Source organism: Aotus nancymaae, unplaced genomic scaffold (genome assembly GCF_030222135.1).
Source record: "Aotus nancymaae isolate 86718 unplaced genomic scaffold, 86718_ANA_hifiasm-v0.15.2.pri h1tg000014l, whole genome shotgun sequence".
NCBI lineage: Eukaryota > Metazoa > Chordata > Mammalia > Primates > Aotidae > Aotus > Aotus nancymaae.
In genome coordinates, this window is record NW_026988425.1 from 63,932,171 (window position 1) to 63,953,772 (window position 21,602).

The 21,602-nt window shown below is 38.6% G+C and overlaps 1 protein-coding gene across 5 annotated transcripts in view; it reads left to right on the top strand.

Moving 5' to 3' along the window:
- The window catches only part of BDP1 (B double prime 1, subunit of RNA polymerase III transcription initiation factor IIIB), a 122,347-nt gene extending 103,812 nt beyond the window's left edge, over positions 1-18,535 (top strand). The window contains exons 34-39 of one of the 5 annotated variants that reach the window (XR_010342596.1): positions 784-970; positions 2,716-2,920; positions 7,197-7,236; positions 10,206-10,458; positions 12,780-13,484; positions 15,247-15,334. Coding sequence is in view for 2 of the 5 variants with exons in the window: in XM_021673209.2 (XP_021528884.2) it covers positions 784-970; positions 2,716-2,920; positions 7,197-7,236; positions 10,206-10,458; positions 12,780-13,026; positions 15,247-15,375 (1,061 nt within the window). In the remaining 3 variants the exon portion in view is untranslated. Of the gene's footprint in view, positions 1-783; positions 971-2,715; positions 2,921-7,196; positions 7,237-10,205; positions 10,459-12,779 lie in introns of those variants that run through there. The other 4 variants (XR_010342597.1, XM_021673209.2, XM_064376037.1 and 1 more) reach the window with 4 other exon arrangements.
- The last annotated feature ends 3,067 nt before the right edge of the window (positions 18,536-21,602 follow it).

Genomic DNA, 21,602 nt, shown 5'->3' on the forward strand with positions numbered 1-21,602 from the left:
GTTGAACAATGAGAACACATGGACACAGGGAGGGGAGCATCACACACTGGGGTCTGTCGGGGGGAACTAGGGGAGGGACAGTGGGAGGTGGGGAGGTTGGAGAGGGATAACATGGGGAGAAATGCCAGATATAGGTGATGGGGAGGAAGGCAGCAAACCACACTGCCACATGTGTACCTATGTAACTATCTTACATTTTCTTCACATGTACCCCAAAACCTAAAATGCAATTAAAAAAAAAAGAATCGCTTGAACCCAGGAGGCAGAGGTTGCAGTGAGCTGAGATTGTGTCACTGCACTCCAGCCTGGGCAACAGAGCGAGACTCTTGTCTCCTTTAAAAAAAAAAAAAAAGGGAGGCCGAGGCGGGTGGATCATGAGGTCAAGAGATCGAGACCATCCTGGTCAACATATTGAAACCCCATCTCTACTAAAAATACAAAAAAATTAGCTGGGCATGGTGGCGCATGCCTGTAATCCCAGCTACCCAGGAGGCTGAGGCAGGAAAATTGCCTGAACCCAGGAGGCGGAGTTTGCGGTGAGCCGAGATTGCGCCATTGCACTCCAGCCTGGGTAACAAAAGCGAAACTCTGTCTCAAAAAAAAAAAAAAAAGAAGAAGGAAATTACTTCTTCTGCTTTAGGCTGGTGGGGGTTTTGGGTGGGGAGCATTTATTTAGTCTTAATAAGTTGTCCTGAGACTGTCTTTTTAGAAATGAGATGAATTAATGATATTCTGTTATTTCAGAGTTGAGCTTTTTGATTACTAACTTTTAAACTTTGATAGTGAATCTAGTTGCTAATATATCTCAAGATGGAGAAGATGAACAAGCATTTATTTTAACTCTGGTGGAAATCCCAACCAATGCAGTAGAAGAATTTACTGATGCCGCTGCACAGTTAATGCCAAACCCTTTACTGCCAGCTCCCATATTGGTCAAATCAGTGAATACTGAAGAAAGGGGTGATGTGAGGTAATGAACGAGTGAAACTGTTTTTGCTAGGAGGAAAAGTGATTTATTTATTAAGTAGTATTGGTTGAACAAACCATTCACCAATATTAGTTGTTATTGTTGTGGAGATTTTCTTTAGCATTTATGTGGTAAGTTAGAGAAGAAATGTAATGTGGTAGAGATTTTTTTTATCTGATAAAGATGCCATTTAAATGTTCCATATATTAGTTTTGTATGAAACTTGTTTATTATTTTAAGTTACTTTGAAAGCTAAAAAAATTAATAGTCTGGATCATAAAATGATACTTGTTAAAAGTGTAGTTACTTTGTATAGATACATACATATGGAACTGTGAAATACACATTCACAGAAAGTTGTGAAAATAATACAGTGGTAATGGTAAAATAGAGATTTTTTTATATAATATAAAAATATATGTGATATATATATGTGTGTATGTGTGTGTATTTTTTAAGAGACTTGCCTTTGGTGGCCAGCCTAGAGTGTAGTGGTGCCATCATAGTTCACTGCATTCTGAAACTTCTGGGCTCAAGATATCCTCCTGGCTGGGCATGGTGGCTCATGCCTGTTATCCCAGGGCTTTGGGAGGCCAAAGTGGGCAGATCACCTGAGGTCAGGAGTTGAAGACCAGCCTGGCCAACATGGTGAAGTCCCATCTCTACTACAAATGCAAAAATTAGCTAGGCATGGTGGCATGCACCTGTAATCCCAGCTACTTGGGAGGCTGAAGCAGGAGAACCACTTGAACCCGGGAGGTGGAGGTTGCAGTGAGCCAAGATTGTGCCACTGCACTCCAGCCTGGGCAATAGAGTGAGAAAAAAAAAAAAAGAGCTCTTCCTGCCTTAGCCTTTCAAGTAGCTTTTCAGCTACAGGTGTGCACCACTTGCTTGGCTAATTTTTAAAAAATTATTTTTTTTGCAGAGGTGAAGTCTTGCTCTGGTACCCAGGCTGGTCTGGAACTCCTGGCCTTTTGCATTCCTCCCACCTTGGCCTCCCAAAGTGCTGAGATTATAGTCATGAGCCACTGTGCCTGGGTATTCTTGATACTCTTATTTTAATTCTTTATTTGGAAGTGTTAAGTTGTATCTTAACCACCATTAATTAAGATAATTGTGTATCATGTAACATTAGAAATTGAAGCCTTTTACCTTTTTTGGGGGGGAGGTCGGGGAGGGGAGACAGTCTCACTCTTGCCCAGGCTAGAGTGCAGTGGTGGGATCTTAGCTCACTGCAACTTCCACCTCCCAGATTCAAGCGATTCTCGAGGCAAAGCCTCCCAAGTAGCTGGGACTATAGGTGTGTGCTACCACACCCGGCTAATTTTTTGTATTTTTAGTAGAGACAGGGTTTCACCATATTGATTAGGCTGGTCTCAAACTCCCGACCTCAGGTAATTCACCCACCTTGGCCTCCCAAAGTGCTGGGATTTAGGTGTGAGCCACTGTACCTGGACTAGATAAAAGTTTAACTTTACAATCAGGGAAAATACTATTAAATATTCAGATTTAATTCAGTATTGCGGAATTTAAGTTATGACCCTTTAAGTATGAATGGAGCCCAAAACTGTTAATAGCATTTTGATGGCCATGACCATGTATCTGTTAGTTAGTTTGGAGTTTTTTGGAATTTTCATTGAAATACCCCAGCCTTTAACTTTATTATTGGAAGGATTTCTAGGATCATGAAAAAAAAAATTAAATAACTTCTAATTCAGAGATTTAGTATGTATTTCTTTTCTATGCAGTATTTGTTTACCAGCAACTTCAGTTGGTCAGGATGCCATGGGTTTATCTATTTCTGGAAGAGATGATTCTAAAAAGCCTTCTGATAATTTGGATCTTGTATCCAGGAAGAGATTTCATTGCAGGCTTGATGAAAATGACCACATTCCTCCTGCCAAGAAATGTTTGCTCACTTTAAGAGATGATTGCCAAGAATATACTTCTGAGGTAAGATAGAATCATTAAGTAAATAATAGATGACCATATTGCAACAGATCTGTTTCTGTTTTTTCCTCTATTTTCTTTAAACTTTTAGATATACGTGAAGATAGTTCTGACACTTATCATAAGTTATTCAAGTAAAACTGCTTTTGGATTATCACTTTTAACCAATGGTAGATGAAAATTGATGGACAGTAATCAAGAAATTTATTCCTAGCTCTGTGTTGGTGGCTAAAAATAAGACAAAAAGCATTATATATGTCTAGATCTTGGCTCTACCACCTAATAGTTGTAGCACCTTAGGCAAGATGCTTCACCTCTCTCTCTGTAATCAGCTTTCCTAATGTGTAAAATGACAATACTAGTATCATAATCATTATGCTTGAAGCTACCCATTGCTTTTAGGACTAGACCCACAGCTTGCTGATTTTTGTCTCTTCATTTTGTGCCAGCTTCTGCCTCACTTTCTGGCCACACTGGCCATCTTTCAATTCCTTAAATGTCCCAGGGCACGTCATTTGATGCCCCTTCTTTGTGAAGCATTCCCTTGAAAAACATACAGACTTCTTTAGTTCAGTCATCATTGCCTCAGGGAAGTCTGGCCAGACCATGCAGATTCAATCACCAGCCACTATGGTGTAGGTTTCCTAGTACCCTCTATTTTTGTACTCATCTAGTACTCATCAACAGTTTGTAACTACAGTATGGAAAAGTCCATTTAAAATCCGTGTTTTCAAAGAGAAAGTTAAAAACCAATAGTTCTTGAGTAATAGTTGACAAAGAGCAAATGTCCTTTTATATATTTGGTAAGTTAAAAAATGGTATATCCCAGAATAGGTTTATAGTTTCTCTTCTAAGATTGAAGATCTTTTCATATGCTAAGAGCCATGTGTATTTCCTTTTCTATGAACTGACTTTTTTTTTTAAAGCCCAGTTTTCAGTGAGATTATTGATCTTTTTCTTATAGAACTGGAAGAACTCTGTTATATATGTGTGTGGTAATGAGGTGTGAATCTTTTTTCCCAGTTTGTCATTTGTCTCTTGACTCTACTTTCTTTGTTGTTGTTTTCTCATGCAGAACTTTTGGATTAACTTTCTGTATGAACATTTCCAGACATATTAAAAGATAGAGTGGGTATAATGTGCCCCCATGTACCAGTTTCAATAATTTGTCAGCATTCCGTGCAGACATTATTTTGTTTTCTTTTAAAAGTATCTTTAATGACACAAACAAAAGATTATGGTACTTTACTAAGTATAAAACTAGGTCACCAGATTTTGATATGCCATTTAAAAAATGATAGATATATAGTGGTGTGATTATGTAAGAAAAGTATAATGTCCTGTAGTCCCAGCTACTTGGGAGGCTGAGGCGGGAGAATTGCTTGAACCTAGGAGGCGGAGGTTGCGGTGAGCCGAGATCACGCCATTGCACTCCAGCCTGGGTAACAAGAGCGAAACTCCATCTCAAAAAAAAAAAAAAAAAAAAAAAAGAAAAGTATAATGTCTATTGGGCTTATTTTTGATTTTTATTTCCTAAACTTTGTTTCTAGAATTTTAACAGTTTTTTTGTGTTTTGAGATGGAGTCTTGCTCTGTAGCCCAGGCTGGAGTGCAGTGGCGAGATCTCAGCTCACTGCAACTTCTGCCTGCTGTGTCCCAGTTCAAGCAATTCTCCTACCTCAGCCTCCCAAGTAGCTGGGATTACAGGCACGAGCCACCATGCCCAGCTAATTTTTGTGTTTTTTAGTAGAGATGGGGTTTCACCATGTTGGCCAGTCTGGTCTTGAACTCCTGACCTCAGGTGATCTGCCCGTCTTGGCCTCCCAAAGTGCTGGGATTACAGGCGTGAGTCACCGCGCCCAGCCACAATTTTTTAAAAATTGCTTTTGTCATTTGAATATCGGTTATCCGAAATGCTTAGAACCAGAAGTGTTTGCAATTTCAGATTTTTTTTTTAATTTTGGGATAATTGCATGATACTTGTATTATACTTGCCAGTTCTGCATCCCAAACCTGAAAAGCTAAAATCTGAAATGCTTCAGTGAGCATTTCCTTTGAGTGTTTAAAATTATCGAGCATTTCAGATTTTCAGCTCTGGGATGCTGAGCCTGCACAAAATTCTAGAATGCACACACACTGTATTCAGATAGAAGACATTTTTTATTTTCTGTAATCAGATTTATCAGTCTTTTTATGTATGGCTTCTGGAGATTATGTTATACACTGGAAGTCCTCTGAGACTTAAGTTTTCTAGTTAATAATTGTTAATATTACTAATTTGTTGAGAATTTGTTTTGGTATAAGGAATAAGACCAAGTTAATTTTCCTTATATGACTTTCACCATTTACTGAGTAATTCATTTTGTTTCCACTGATAGGAAATTCTACTTTTATCAATAAGATAGTAAACCTTCTTTTTTTTTTTTTTTTTTTTTTTTTTTTTTTCTATATTCCTAAACTTCCTTTTCCTTTACAGTGATTCATCTATTTGTTCTGGGTCTAGAATCATACTGTTTGAATTTGTAGCTTTATAATGCACTTTGGTATCTTATAGGGATAGTGTCTCTCCCAAACCCATACAATTTTCTTTTTTCAAGTTTCTCCTCATTGCTTATATGTTTTAAAATTAATATGAATTTTAGAATTAACTTGTTTAGCTCTTTTAAAAAAAGTTATATTGGTATTTATATTAGAATCATTAACTTGACAGATTAATTTAGAAAAAATCGACACCATAATTATAATATTGAATCTTCCTATTCAAAAATGTTGTGTGTCTTTCCATTTGTTTAAGTCATGTTTTGTGTCTTCCTATTTTATGTTAAACTCTTCTTCATCTAGATCTTACATATTTCCTATAGGTTATCCCTATGAGTTTTATCTTTTTCGTTGCCATTATCATTGAGTTCTTTTCTGTTTAGAGAGCTTACTGAGTTCCCTCATTGTATGCAGTAGCTTTTCAGTTGATTCTCTTGGGTTTTGTAGGTAAACAGACGTATCATCTGCAAATATAATTTTAATTCTTCTGTATATATATATATTTTTTTCTGAGATGGAGTTTCACTCTTGTTGCCCAGGCTGGAGTGCAATGACTCAGTCTCGGCTCACCACAACCTCTGCCTCCTGGGTTCAAGTGATTCTCCTGCCTCAGCCTCCTGATTAGCTGGGATTACAAGCATGCACCACCATGTCCAGCTAATTTTGTATTTTTAGTAGAGACGGAGTTTCTCCGTGTTGGTCAGGCTGGTCTCGAACTCCCAACCTCAGGTGATCCATCCTCCTCAGCCTCCCAAAGTGCTGGGATTACAGGTGTGAGCCACTGTGCCTGGCCAATTCTACTTTTTATTGTTCTAATTTTTTTCTTTTGTAATTATATTGGGTAATATAACTCAAAAATAATGTTAAAAAGTAGTCCCAATAGGCCAGGCGCGGTGGCTCACGCCTGTAATCCCAGCACTTTGGGAGGCCGAGGCGGGTGGATCACGAGGTCAAGAGATCGAGACCATCCTGGTCAACATGGTGAAACCCCGTCTCTACTAAAAATACAAAAAATTAGCTGGGCATGGTGGCGCGTGCCTGTAATCCCAGCTACTCAGGAGGCTGAGGCAGGAGAATTGCCTGAACCCAGGAGGCGGAGGTTGCGGTGAGCCGAGATAGCGCCATTGCACTCCAGCCTGGGTAACAAAAGCGAAACTCCGTCTCAAAAAAAAAAAAAAGTAGTCCCAATAGTGCATGTCTTTTTTTGTTATTTCTGATTTTAGTAGGAGAACTTCCAGTGTATACTATGTAGGATGCTAACTTTTAGATTGCAATAGTTGTATTTTGTAGTATTAAGAGATGTCTATTCCATTTTATAAGTTTTTTTTTCAAGAATGAATATTATTGGATGCGTTTTGTGTAAATACAGATGATTTTTCTCCTCAGAGCTGTTGGTTTGTATTAGATTTCATAATGTCAGATCATCTTTGCACTCTTGAAACAAGTACTACTTGATTGTGATGTAGTCTTTTGAAGTGCTGCTTGTACTATTTCTTTGATACTTTTGCACTGATATTGAGACTGATTATAAAAGGCATTTGGCAGCTTTCTCTCTTCCAGTGGGCTCTGGAACACTTTAAAATAGTAGTAATATTTTTGCCATAAATGTTTAGTAGAATTTCTGTTAGAGCATTTTGGGAGATACATGCTTTCTTTACTTAAAGAAAAAAGGAAATAAAATTAATTTCAGTTTTACTTGATAAATAGATTTCTAAATTTTTTTTGTAATTTTCTTAAAACAGGTGCACTCAAAGGAATTAACAAATGTTGTTGAGGAAACAGGTAATTGAAATATATTTTAACATATTGTGTTTTCTAAACTCCTGATTATTTGGGATGTACCTTGTTCAAATATGAGATTGAAGCTGAATATTACTTTTCTCTAAGAGTAGTACTTTTATTATCAGCACTTCTTTCCTGCAAAGGCCTTGGATTTGGCAGTTTGAGAGGCAGAAGCAGCTCTTTTCATCCTGTCATCCGTTGAAGACTGTGTGGCTACAAGGATTTTCTACATAAGCTCAACAACTACGTTTTAGGAGTTAGCTGAGTAATGGGTTTTTTGTTTGTTTGTTTCCCTGAGACAGGATTTCACTCTGTCACCTAGGCTGGAGTGCACTGGCACAATCACAGCTTACTGCAGACTCCACCTCCCAGGCTCAAGTAATTCTCCCACCTCAGCCTCCTAACTAGCTAGGACTATAGGCATGCGCCACTATGCCCAGCTAATTTTTGTATATTTTGTAGAGACAGGGTTTTGCCATGTTGCCCAGGCTGGTCTTGAATGTATTTTTTGTAGAGATGGGTTTTCACCACGTTGCCCAGGCTGGTCTTGAACTCTTGGCCTCAAGTAATCTGCCTGCCTCAGCCTGCCAAAGTGCTGGGATTATAAGCATGAGCCACCACCTCGTGGCCTATAATGGCATTTGTAGTAGGTTCTTTACCCTGAAAATTAGTTTAGTTTTAGAGGTCTTTTCAGGCTTAAGCCACCTATGGAGGCTGAAAAGATGTTAGAGTCTTTTATATATATATATATTTTTTTGTTTTGTTTTGTTTTGTTTTTTTGTGACGGAGTGCAGGCAATTCTTCCTGCCTCAGCCTCCTGAGTAGCTGGGATTACAGGCACGCGCCACCATGCCCAGCTAATTTTTTTGGATTTTTAGTGGAGACGGGGTTTTACCATGTTGACCAGGATGATCTCGATCTCTTGACCTCGTGATCCACCCGCCTCGGCCTCCCAAAGTGCTGGGATTACAGGCGTGAGCCACTGCGCCTGGCCGAGTCTTATATTTTTATAGGAATCTAAAATTTCTGTGGGGTATTAAACCACTTAGGATCTATTTCCCTCATAACTAAAGCCACCAGTCACATTTATCCTGTGTTTTGTACAACTCTTTATTTTTTATTTTATGACATTATTTCTCTTTTCTCTCAAACTTAGGCTTATCATTCACACCTATAGCCATTGCTTTACCAATGCAATGGCACTCAAGAATAAAAAATGTTGCTGATGGCATCTTATAGAGTTACAAGATAGAAGAGTTTGATAACCTATTATGGTTTTGGTTCTTTAAAGACACTTTATAATGGGCCAGGCGTGGTGGCTCACGCTTGTAATCCCAGCACTTGGGAGGCCGAGGTGGGTGGATCACCTGAGGTCAGGAGTTCAAGACCAGCCTGGCCAACAAGGCGAAACCCCATCTCTACTGAAAATACAAAAATTAGCCAGGCGTGGTGGTAGGTGCCTGTAATCCCAGCTACTTGGGAGGCTGAGGCAGGAGAATTGCTTGAACCTGAGAGATGGAGATTGCAGCAAGCCGAGATCATACCATTGCACTCTAGCCTGGGCGACAGAGCCAGACTCTGTCTTAAAAACAAATAAAAAAACCACACTTGGCCAGGCGCAGTGGCTCACGCCTGTAATCCCAACACTTTGGGAGGCGGAGGCGGGTGAATCACCTGAGGTCAGCAGTTTGAAACCAGCCTGGCCAACATGGTGAAACCCCGTCTCTACTAAAAATACAAAAATTAGCTAGGCGTTGTGGCAGGCACCCGTAATCCCAGCTGCTCAGTAGGCTGAGGCAGGAGAATTGCTTGAACCTGGGAGGCAGAGGTTGCAGTAAGCCCAGATCATGCCATTGCACTCCAGCCTGGGCGACAAGAGCGAAACTCCATCTAAAAAAAACAACAAAAAAACCACTTATAATGGGTCAAGTGCAGTGGCTCACACCTGTAATCGCAGTACTTTGGGAGGCCAAGATGGGCAGTCACTTAAGGTCAGGTGTTCAGGAGCAACCTGGCCAACATGATGAGACACCATCTCTACTAAAAATACAAAAATTAGTTAGGCGTGGTGGCGCACACCTCTACTCCCAGCTACTCGGGATGCTGAAGCAGGAGAATCACTTGAACCTGGAAGGCAGAGGCTGCAGTGAGCCGAGATCATGCCACAGCACTCCAGCCTGGGCAATAGAGATCTCTGTCTTAAAAAAAAAAAAAAAACAAGAAACCACTTATTATGTTAACACAATCTTAGACTTAATTGTCCCAACTTTGACTGTGAAACTGTAATATGGTTACAGTTTCCAGCCTCGAGAGATGTTCTAAGATTGTTTCCATCCATCTACTCTCCAATAAAAGCATTAAGCAAACTACAATACAGTGAAGTATTAGTGAGTTTGTTATGTGCTATCTTTAATTGGCTTGTTTCTTTTAGCAAGTATACTTATCAACTTAATTCTCCCTTCATAGAGCTAAATGCTTTGAGAACAAGGTGCTTTAGTTATTTTGTCCTAATTTTTGGCTACTTTGGCTTTTGTCTACTATTTAGTTAAGGAAAGAGAACTCTTTAGCTAAACTTGAGTATTTGAGAGTCTGTAGGTTTTACTTTTCAGGAGACCACAGACACCCAAGTTACCACCTATATTTTGGATTGGTTTAGCTGCTTAATTTTAACAAACCTTAGATTTTTTAGAGAGTGATCACTCATCCGTTTTGATTGCTGAAGAGATATTTCTGGGAAAAGAGATACAACTATTTTGTTTTTGAGTGCAGATGCTGTTAGCATATCTTTTAACCAATTATAATATTCTTAATAATCTGAGTAACCACTAATTATAATTTAGCTTACTCTTATTAGAGTAGGTTTCTTATAGAATACCATACTTTTTTTTTTTTTTTTTTTCAAATGCTGGGGTTACATGGAATGTATTAACTTCAGTATCCTTTCTTTCAACTTGCCCTCTCTTTTGAAGGGGAGTCTCCCAAGGGACAAGATATTTTTCCTACCTCAGAAAGCACACTGACAACTCCAGAACATCAGAAAGAGCAAGTTGAACTAGCTTTTCAGAGTATAGGATCTAGATCTCCTGATACATGCATAGACAAGAATGTGCCTCAGTTACCTCAGAATGAAATGATTGTGTCTGATAAGGAAGAAAGAACTGATGCTGCTCCTAAGTCTGAGCAAATGGATAAAACATCATCTTCAAAAGCCCCATTATCCAGGTATCATGAAAAGATCTTTAATAAATGTTTCTCTCTCTGTCATATAAGTATAATCTATACAGAACAGATATCTTTATATATAAAGATTAGATCCAGTACTAAGGATGGTGTTTAATAAATGTATTCCTCCATCAGTAAAGGAAGAAGTTTCAGCCAAGGAAATACAGTAATATTGCAGATACACAGTTTGTACACTAAGAGCTTAAATTTAAAAGCTAAAACTTTTTTAGATAGAAAATCTTTAGAATATTTTGTACACTTATTTTTTCATATTGTCCATGGTTATTTTGATCATTACATATTCTACCATGTACAGTAGCTACTAATGCACATCTATATGGTATGAGACATAGGGCTGATATCAGAAGTTGTTTTATTGAAGTCTCAAATAATGTGTCATTTTTCTCCCTTGTGGCAAACCAAAGAGGTAAACCATGGCTTTCTCCCTATAAGAATAAGTGTTGGAATTTAAGCCCAAAGCCAACTTCTGTCCCATTTTCCTCATATTCTAGAAGCAATGGTTATCAGTAATTGGCTTGTCAGCAGCATCCAAAAGATGAATGTGGTATTGCTGAATTGAAGGATGTGGGGGAACATACACTGGTCTCCACTAAGGGGAAGGGGTAGGGGGAAGGACACATGTAGCTTAAAAGACATACTTGATAGATCTATTGTTTTTGTTATCTAAGTTACAGAAAGTAAAGCTCAGCAGTATCTTTTCTGGCCTTAGAGATGTGTTGAAAATAGAATGTGGCCCAAGTACAGTGGCACATGTCCATAATCCCAACTACTCAAGAGACTGAGGCCGGAAGATCTCTTGAGGTCAGGAGTTTGAGGTTGCAGTGAGCTATGATCATTCCTGTGCATAGCCACTGTACTCCAGCCTGGGCAACATAGCCAGACCCATTTCTGAAAAAAGAAAAAAAAAATCAAGTGAGGGAAACATCAATAGAGTTTGGATTAAAACTGGTTAAGAAGCTATGTTCTAGAGCAGAGGTCAGCATGCTTTTTGTAGAATGGCATTTGTACATATTTTAGGCTTTGTGAGCCATATGGTGTCTTTTAACTATTCACCTCAGCAGTTACAGCACAAAAACAACAATAAACCATATGTAGACAGATGAACATAGCTGTGTGCCAGTAGGACGTACTCACAGAATCAGGTTGGGGGCTGCATGTGGCCTGGAGAGCATGCTGTGCTGGCCACCGTTCCACAGCTTTGCTACTCAGTGTAGTCCTTGTACCAACAGTGTGGACATCATTTGAGAACTTGTTAAAATGCAGGACTCAAGCCATACCCACTACCAACTGTCAGAGTCTTCATTTTAATAAGATCCCCAGTGATTTGAATGTCCTTTTAAGCTTGGGAAGCACTGCTCTAGAGTAAGCCTTGACCTTTGTCACAAATATATGTCATGGCATACTGGTATGAGTATGCCAATTTAGCATTAATGGAAAGAAGATGGTTTGGGGGTTTTGTTTTGGATTCTTTTGTTTTGAGTCAGAGTCTCACTCTTGAGATTTAATAAACATACTCCTCAGTAATGTAAAAGAAAGTTTTGGCCAAGGAATACAATAATAATTTAGATATACATTCTGTACAATCAGAGCTTAAATTTAAGTGCTGAGACTTTGTCTATTTTAGATAGAAAACAGACAAAGATTATTTGATGTTGCCTGAGGTTTCCCAGGCTGGAATGCAGTGGTGGACCATCACACTGTAACTTCTTTGTTTTTTTTTTGAGATGGAGTCTTGCTCTGTCACCTAGGCTGGGATGCAATGACCTGATCTTGGCTCACCACAACCTCCACTTCCCTGGTTCAGGCAATTCTCCTGCCTCAGCCTCCTGAGTAGCTGGGATTACAGGCAGGCACCACCACGCCCAGCTAATTTTTGTATTTTTAGCAGAGATGGGGTTTCACCATGTTGGTCAAGCTGATCTCGAACTCCTGACCTCATGATCTGCCCGCCTTGCCTCCCAAAATGCTGAGATTACAGGCGTGAGCCCCCGCACCTAGCCAACTCACTGTAACTTCTAATTCCTGGGCTCAAGTGATCATCTCATCTCAGCTTCCTTTCTGAATAGCTAGGACTACAGGCACACGCCAGTATAGCTACCTTTTCTGTTTTTTTGTTTTTTTTTTTGTTTTTTTTTTTTTTTTTTATTAAACTAGAGACGGGGTCCTGCTAATTTTGTCCAGGCTGTTCTTGAGCTCTTGGCCTTAAGCGATCCTCCCACCTTAGCCTCATGAAGTAGAAGCAGGTATTAAGAATGTGTCTTCGTGGATATTCTTGAATATCTTTACATTTGTATTTCTAGACCTGGCAGAAGACCCCTGGGATTTTTGTCTTTAATATGTTCAAAGAATAGTTTGGAGTCTGATGAACCTACTCAGTTTCATAATAAGAAACGCCTAAAGCCTCTTATACCTGCATTAAGACAGAAATTTAAAAGATCTAATCCAGTCAATGAAAGCCAGAAAAAAAATGAAGAGTCCTCTGATCCACTTCCATCTCCAAGTGTTATTAATACTCAATCTGAGAATATTAGCAGTTCAGCAACTAAGGTATGTGATAACTACTATATTTTATTGTTTGTATGAGATAGGTTGGATATAAGACTCAACTAGGGAAAACATAGTAATTTGTTATTTTTATTTGATGTCAGAAATTATTTTAGAGCCCATCCTTCTCGCCATCATATTCCTCCATAATGGAAGAAGCAAATTGAGTCAGGAAGTTGCAGTTAGGTTAGTACAAGAGCCATTGAACTAACCATAAATAGACACTTAATAGCCATTCCTTTAATCCAGAGACCCTTCTGATTTGTGGAAGCAAAAGGAAGCAGTGCTGACACCCACAAGAATTTAAGGAACTATAAAGCTAGAATTTGTTCACATGTTTCATTTCTATGTCTCCTGAAGCTGTCCGATGGCAAGTACTGGGATGGAAAAAACTGTAAACCTGTATCAAAGACTTTGTAAAAGTGTTGGGCTGACTTAAGATCTTAACAAAGAAAAGGCTGGTGAGCGTTTATTGAATAGCATGAGCCTTTGAAGGGGGTACTTTTGTAATTAACATCTTTAAACTTTTTTTAAAGATTTCATATTATTTACTAGAATTGTTTTCTGAGACCAAGATTTTATCAGTCTTGCTTATCATTGCCAAAGTTGTGGGGGTTTTTTTGTTTTTTGTTTTTTTTGAGACAGAGTCTCACTCACTCTGTCACCCAGGCTGTAGTGAGTGCAGTGGCATGATCTTGGCTCAGTGCAACCTCTGTCTCCTGGGTTCAAGTGATTCTCCTGTCTCAGACTCTCAAGTAGCTGAGATTACAGATACATGCCACAATGCCCAGCTAATTTTTGTATCTTTAGCAGAGATGGGATTTCGTTATGTTGGCCAGGCTGGTCTCAAACTGCTGGCCTCAAGCCATCTGCCCGCCTTGGCCTCCCAAAGTGCTAGAATTACAAGTGTGAGCCACCTAGAAGTTCTTACTATATTCAGGGTAAAAGGCCTTTGTGATAAATACTGCAATTTTTTTTTCTCTGTATGTCATTTGTCTTTTGATTTTGTGTAAGGTGGTTTTTGCCAAGCAGACATTTTTTATTTCCGTATAGATTAATTTATCAATCTTTTCTTTTATAGCTTTCTGCTTTCAGGTAGTTTAAAAAGGCACTCTTCCCAGCCAGGTGCAGTGGCTCATGCCTGTAATCCCAGCACTTTTAGGCCAAAGTGGATCACCTGAGGTGAGGAGTTCAAGACCAGCCTGGCCAACATGGCAAAACCCTGTCTCTACCAAAAATACAAAATTTAGTCAGGTATGGTGGCATGCGCCCCAAGTCCCAGCTACTCAGGAAGCTGACACCTGGGAGGTGGAGGTTGTAGTGAGCTGAGATCATGCCACTGCACGCCAGCCTGGGCACAGAGCCAGACTGTCTCAAAAATAAAAATAAAAAGATACCCTTCCCCACCAACTCCCATCCAGAATTATAGAAGTGTTTTTCCATGGCATTTTTATAGTAGAATTTTTTAGAAATAGTTTTACATTTAAATCTTTTGATCCATCTAGAATTTGTTTTGGTAAGGTATAGATCTGACTTTTTTTCTCCCTGAGATGGTTAAATAGATGTCCAACATAATCTATTTGATAATCAAATAACTTTTTTTGAAATAGCACTTTTATCAGATGCTGAATTTCCATATAGATTGAGGTTGTTTCTAGTCTTCTGTTTCATTGATACATCCATTATTCCTGTGCCAATACCATGCTATCTTCATTTATTTATAGATTTGTGAGTATGCTAATTTCTGATAAGGTATCTTTATATATTTTCTTTAAGTGCTATTTTGTTTCATGGGTCTGTCTATTCTTATGCCACTAGTCAACATATTTTTACTTTAATTATTTAATTACAGATTTAACCATATTTTTCTTTATTAAAATTTTTCATGGAAATTAGGATAAAGTAATGGATTATGGGTACACTATGATTTACCTAATTATATCTAGTGTTGTATATTTAGTTGCTTCCAATTTTATTATAACTAATGCTGCAAAGGTTATCTTTGTCATAAAACCCTTACCATGTTTAGGATTATTTACTTAATATGACAGCATAGAAATGAAATTTTTAGATTGGTGATTGTGAACATATTTAAAGCTCAATATTTATTGTAACATTGCTTTTCAAACAGATCGTATCAGTTTAGACTACTGTATACACACACACACATATGTAAATGTTATATTACAGTTTTATTTTACTTTATTTTTATTACCTTTTTAGGTTTCTTGTGATCAGCCCTTACTGAAAGGATATAAAAGTGGCCAAAAGTGGGCCCCTGAAGGGGAGCCAACCACAGTCTCTGAATATTTCTTCAATGATATCTTCATTGAAGTGGATGAAACAGAATGAAACAATCTTTTGTCTTTTTCTTTTTAAAATTAAGTCTAGGATTTCCAAAGTCAATTACATCAACAAAACAGTATTTAGAGCAAAACATCACTGTCTATTTTTCTTTAGGTTGATTTTGAATATTTAATGAGCTTGATTTGAAGCTTTTATAATCAGTGGAAAAGATTTCTGAGGTTCCTTTCATTCTGATTGTTTCAGCATTTTGCAAATAGCAAGTGATTAAGACTGCTTTCTCAGACAGAAATAATAACTCTTGTTTACATTTTGACTCTTCCTGTGCTAAGCACACATGGACATTTGGGAATGTTGTGGATATATGTCTCTGTATGAATTGCAGTGCAGGCAGATTTGGGGTTGATTGTATCATATTTAACACTTAGCAACTTCTTTTTTCTTTTTTTCACTTAGCAACTTCTTTTGTGAATTTTTTTTTTAATTTTTAGGGGGAGATGATGAAGGATGAAGGCCTTTTCAGCTGCTTCTAAGTACAGTCATGTATCGCATAATGATGTTTTTAAGTCAGTGATGGACCACACGTATGACAGTGGTCCCATACAGTTAAAATGGAGATAAAAAATTCCTATCACCTAGTGACATCATAGCCATCATAACACAGTGCGTTGCTTTTTTATGTTTAGATATGTTTAGATACACAGATGCTTATTATTGTGTTACAGCTGCCTAAGTATTCAGCATAGTGACACACTATGGTTTGTAACATATGATCACCTAACAAGGCATTTCTTAGAACATATAGTTAAGGGACACATGACTGTATATGAAAACAAATTGTCAGACTCCAGTTTAGTATGGTAAGTGTTAAAAAACTTTTCCATTATCAGCTGTTTGTCTGACTGAAAAGTACATATTTTTCTAATTCATTGTGATGTAACATTAGTCCTAATTGAAAAACTAGTATTTAAACATAATTATTTATAAAGATGACGCATCAAAGAGCTTATTTATTTTTAAATTTTTATTTAAAAGCATATTCCGTTTTAGCTCTTTTTACCCTCAGATTGTAGATAAAGAAGGCATTAACAAATTTATGTTTGTTTCTTCTTTCTCTTTAATTTTAAAGATATTTAAAATGATATAACTAAAAACGGTTGGCTAGTTATATATTTTGAATACGCTTTTTTCCCTCAGTTTAGTATATTGACTTTGTACTGTGAATTTTTCTGTTCTTCTTATTTCTTGGATAATCAGGATTTTCATGAGGGTAAGGGAACTCAACTTTATTTATGAGACAAATTTCCATACAAAACTCAATCTCCTCTGTACACACACAGACATGTATTAGTTTTTTAAAACCCAATTTCTTAATAATTTTTTTCCCGTTAAATTCTCAAGAAACACTTAGATCGGCTGGGCGCGGTGGCTCACGCCTGTAATCCCAGCACTTTGGGAGGCAGAGGCGGGCGGATCACCTGAGGTCGGGAGTTCCAGACCAGCTTGACCAATATGGAGAAACCTCGTCTCTACTACTAAAAATACAAAATTAGCCAGACGTGGTGGCACATTCCTGTAATCCCAGCTACTCGGGAGGCTGAAGCAGGAGAATCGCTTGAATCCGGGAGGTGTAGGTTGCGGTGAGCCAAGATTACGCCATTGCACTCCAGCCTGGGCAACAAGAGCAAAACTCTGTCTCAAAAAAAAAAAAGAGAAGAAAGAAACACTTAGATCTTTAAGCACGGAATGTAATCGTGATGTTAAAAACAGAAAATAAGACTTTATGAAGTTAGCTATTATCCATATAAATTTAAGGTTTTTTTAAATTTCAAGATTTGATGATTTACACATGTAATTCTATTATCTACCCAAGCAGATTGAACAGCAAATTTATTTTGATTTTATTTGAAAAACCTCTTGGATTGATAATATATTAGCTCAGGAGTTGGAAACTTTCTGTAAACTATTTTGGGCATGCAGGCCAGATGGTCTCTCTGGCAGCTGCTCAGCTCTGCAATTTCAGTGTGAAAGAAGCCATAGACAGTATTTCAATGAAGGCCTGTGGCTGGATTGGCCTTTTAGTTTGACCCCTACCCCAAATTTTCTTACCTAAGGTGCTGATGTCTATGTGTATGAATTATTTGTCACTGAAGTTATGAATCGTGCCTAAAAGTTAAAACTGTGTTGATTGTATTATGTAATGATCAGTATTTCAATTGGAAAGATATTTTAGAGTCTAGATAATTATGTTTTTATATTGAAAAAATGGTGGCCAGTTTTTAAATTCCTTAATAGAAGAGAATTATGTCTCAGCAGGTATAATAGTAATGCTAATTTATTGAAACTACTGTTGTTAGAGCTCTTCTTACTGACTTTTAATGAAGTTTGCAGCTTAACATTTTGTCTGAGACAAGGCTATATGATTCGGAGTGGAAATTGTCTATAAGTAGGCATTTATTTCATGATTAATATGTCACAGAAATCATGGTAGTAAATCACATTGCTATTTTAATGCCCTGTTTTTGTAAATTTTAAAAATTCATATTCTGAAAAGATGTCATTCTCTTAGTGTTAACTTGGGAGTTAGATTCCCATGATTAACTATTATTTATCCTTGTGTAATATTAATTTTTAACTTTATTATCTGTCTCTCTTTAATCTATAATAAGCTAGTTTTATGGAAGGTAGAATTTCTTACTATATAAAGAATACAGGGACTCATTGTATTAGAGAATCAAGTCAGCCAGCTAAATTATCCTATTGGTATATCCTTAAACCTAATTTTGGAAAAGAGAAAGTTAATCAGCGTATTTACCTTATATGGTAGAAAGAACTGTATTAGGTCTGATTCATGTAAAGAAGATGTTGCAAAGAATTTATTTCATAAATCTTAAAGGAGATATGATTAAAGGTTTTTATCTTGACTTTTTCTCCTGAACACTTATGTCTTAGCAAGTGATCAACATGAGGGTTTGAACACCTAATTGTTGGTAAATGGTTGAGGCATGACAAAAATATTAATATCCACTGTTTACCATCATGTTGTTTGAAACAAAAGTGACCATGTATGCTATCTTGCTTGAAGAAGTCTTTGACCAAAAAAAGCAATATCATGTCATTTATGAATTTTCTTGTTCTAAAGAAAGCAGTTATATATATATACACACACACATATGTAAATTATGTAAATAAAAGTCATTTTATACCATTTCTGTTGTGTTTTTTTAAGATAACTAAAGAATTGGCTGGGTATCGTGGCTTACACCTGTAATCCCAGCACTTTGGGAGGCCGAGGTGTGGGTTCACTTGAGCCCAGGAGTTCAAGACCAGCTGGGCAACATAATGAGACATCATCTCTACAAAAAAATTAAGAATCAGCCAGCTGTGGTGGAGTGTGTTTTGGTCCCAGTTACTCAGGAGGCTGAGGTGGGAAGACTGCTTAAGCTCAGGATGTTGAGGCTGCAGTGAGCTGTGATTGCCCCACCGAACTCCAGCCTGGATGACAGAAGACGACTCTGTCTTTGGTGGGAGGAGAAAAATTTTTGACAGGCGTGCATGTCCTTATTTCAAAGCTGTAGGAGTCTGCAGTGTGATTGTTCTAATAGTATTTGGAAGAGACTCCATACAGCATCTCTGTTTGCTACATACAGCACTGCATCCTGAATCTGCTGCAGAGCCCTGGCTTACATTGGGTTCCACTAACAGCTGGCAGTCTTAAGGGCTAACCAGTAAATAGGTTAGGGTAATATTCCCAGATATATTTTATCTCAAATTCAGAGGGCCTCTTCAAACATTGTTGCCTCTGTCGGCATGGTGGCCAGTGCAAGGTGCAGGATCTTGTCTCCCTCTCCCTGCTGCCTTTGTTTAAGAGATGGGGTCTCACTTTGGCGCCCAGGCTGGAGTGTAGTGACATGATCGTCGCTCACTGCTTCCTTGAACTCCTGGGTGCGAGCAGTCCTCCCAGGCAGGTGAGCCATGATGCCTAGATAACTTGTTTCTTCCCTTTAAAAATAGATACCATGTCCTCAGACCACTAGACCCTTAGGAGGTTTGCCTATGTGACAGGCTCCTGAACTTTCACAGGATTTACCTCCCAACTTTTTGTACATATATGTCTTCCTAAGACATCTAGGTGCTTGCTAATTCCTGCTTTCCAGCTCCAATTAGCATAATGTTATCCATGTCATATTTCATTCTGGCTTGTCAAAAATCAAGAAAATAAAAGTCTTTCCAGACTATACTGTGAAAGACAGTAAGACAGTAAAATCAGTTGTCTCTGCCACATAAAGATGCAAGTTCTTTTCATTTTTCTTACTGGAATGGAAAAGGTTGCATTTTTTTCATGGCACTAACTTTATTCCAGGTGTTAGGAGTTGTGTTGATTTTCTCTAATAAAGGTACCAATCTTGAACTGCAGCTGTGATTAACATACTTATCTGTTAAATCTGTGATAACTTACTGTCATTCCCCAAGACCAGTGGCTCCCAAACCTTATTGTACATCAGACTCAAGCTTTAAAAAGTCTGTATGTCCAAGTTATATCCCATATTGTTATATCAGTATCTGAGTGCAGTGGCTCATGCCTATAATCCAAGCATTTTGGGAGGCTGAGGTGAGACATAGCAAGACCTCGCCTTTACAAACAAAAAACTAGCAGAGCATGGTGGAGTGTGCCTGTGGGTCCAGCTACTTGAGAGGCTGAGGGAGGAAGATCGCTTGAGCCCAGAGTTCGGGGTTGCTGTGAGCTATGATCATGCCAACCTGGGTAACAGAGTGAGACCCTGCCACTAAAAAATATTAAAACATAATAGGGCTGGACACAGTGGCTTACGCCTGCAGCCCTAGCACTTTGGGGGCCGAGACGGGAGGATCGCTTGAACCCAGCAGTTTGAGACCAGCCTGGGTAACATGGCAAAACCCCTTGTCTACTAAAAATACAAAAATTAACCAGGCGTGATGGTGCGCACCTGTGGTCCCAGCTACTTGAGAGGCTGAGGTGGGAGGATCACTTGAGCCCGGAGGCAGAGATTGCAGCGAGCTGAGATTGTGCTACTGTACTTCTGCCTGAGTGACAGAGGGAGACCCTGTCTCAAAAATAAAATAATTAGAAAATGCACATCACAGTACCTGGGGGTGGAAGTCGGACATCACCATTTAAAAAGAAATTTTCAGGTGATTCTAAGGTTCAACACCAACAGCAACACACAAAACGAAAAGATGTGGGCCGGGCGTGGTGGCTCACGCCTGTAATCCAAGCACTTTGGAGGTCAAGGCAGGTGGATCACCTGAGGTCAGGAGTTCAAGACCAGCCTGACAAACATGGTGAAACCCTGTCTTAAAAAAATAAGTAAATAAAATAAAAAAAGAAAAAAAATGTGAGACATTGTCCAGGACCCATTTGACTTTAACAACTGGCCAAGCTGGTGAGTCAAATGGGAATGTAGTAGGAATCAACAGATCTCACTCAATATGTGGGTCAGAGAATGGGGGTGGTTTAAACCTTCTACTTGGCCCTTCCTTAATGACTTAGCTCATGGGTTAAGGAAACAGTGTGATGATTCTGCTATATCCTACTTCCCACATTCTGGGACTGAGGAAATAACTACAGGATGGGCTCCTGTGAGAAGTCAGACCGAGAATCCATCTTTCACACAACCTCCATTAGCCTTCACTCTGAAAATGATAACAGAGGCTTTTCAGGTTTCTGGAAATCATTATCATTTCAGAGTCACTATCTTAATAACCATGGAAGAGCTGAGTATTTCTGTTTCTCCAGTGCAAAGTCTCCCTGATAAATAACCGTAGTTCTCTCTGGGGAAAGCTTGGGGGAAGGTTTATGGTATACCCATGAAGCCACAATTATAAAATCCATCTTCAAAGGCTCCCAGCCGCCCCCTCAGTCAAGGGACTTTGGGTCTATAATCTGATTTAGTCTGGAAACTAGATAGGAGGCTGTCTCCACCATGGAGACTTGAGTTTGGTTCTTGCACAAAGACCTGGAATTGTTTTGCCTATAGGTGCCATGCAACACTTTAGAAGGCTGTCAGTCTGTCTAATAGGAACCTTGGGATCAATAAGCCATCATCACAGATCCCCACATGTGAAAATACACGCTGTTAATCCTTTGCTATGGCTTATTATAGTCATTGTGCCCACTTGGTCTAAAACAGTTTGGCAATGCTGCCTGGCTTCTTCCAGTATTCCCACTGAGGTCAAGGGACCTAATTCCTTGGCAGTACCTCTCACCATCATCTCTAGTGTGCAAAGGACAGCCA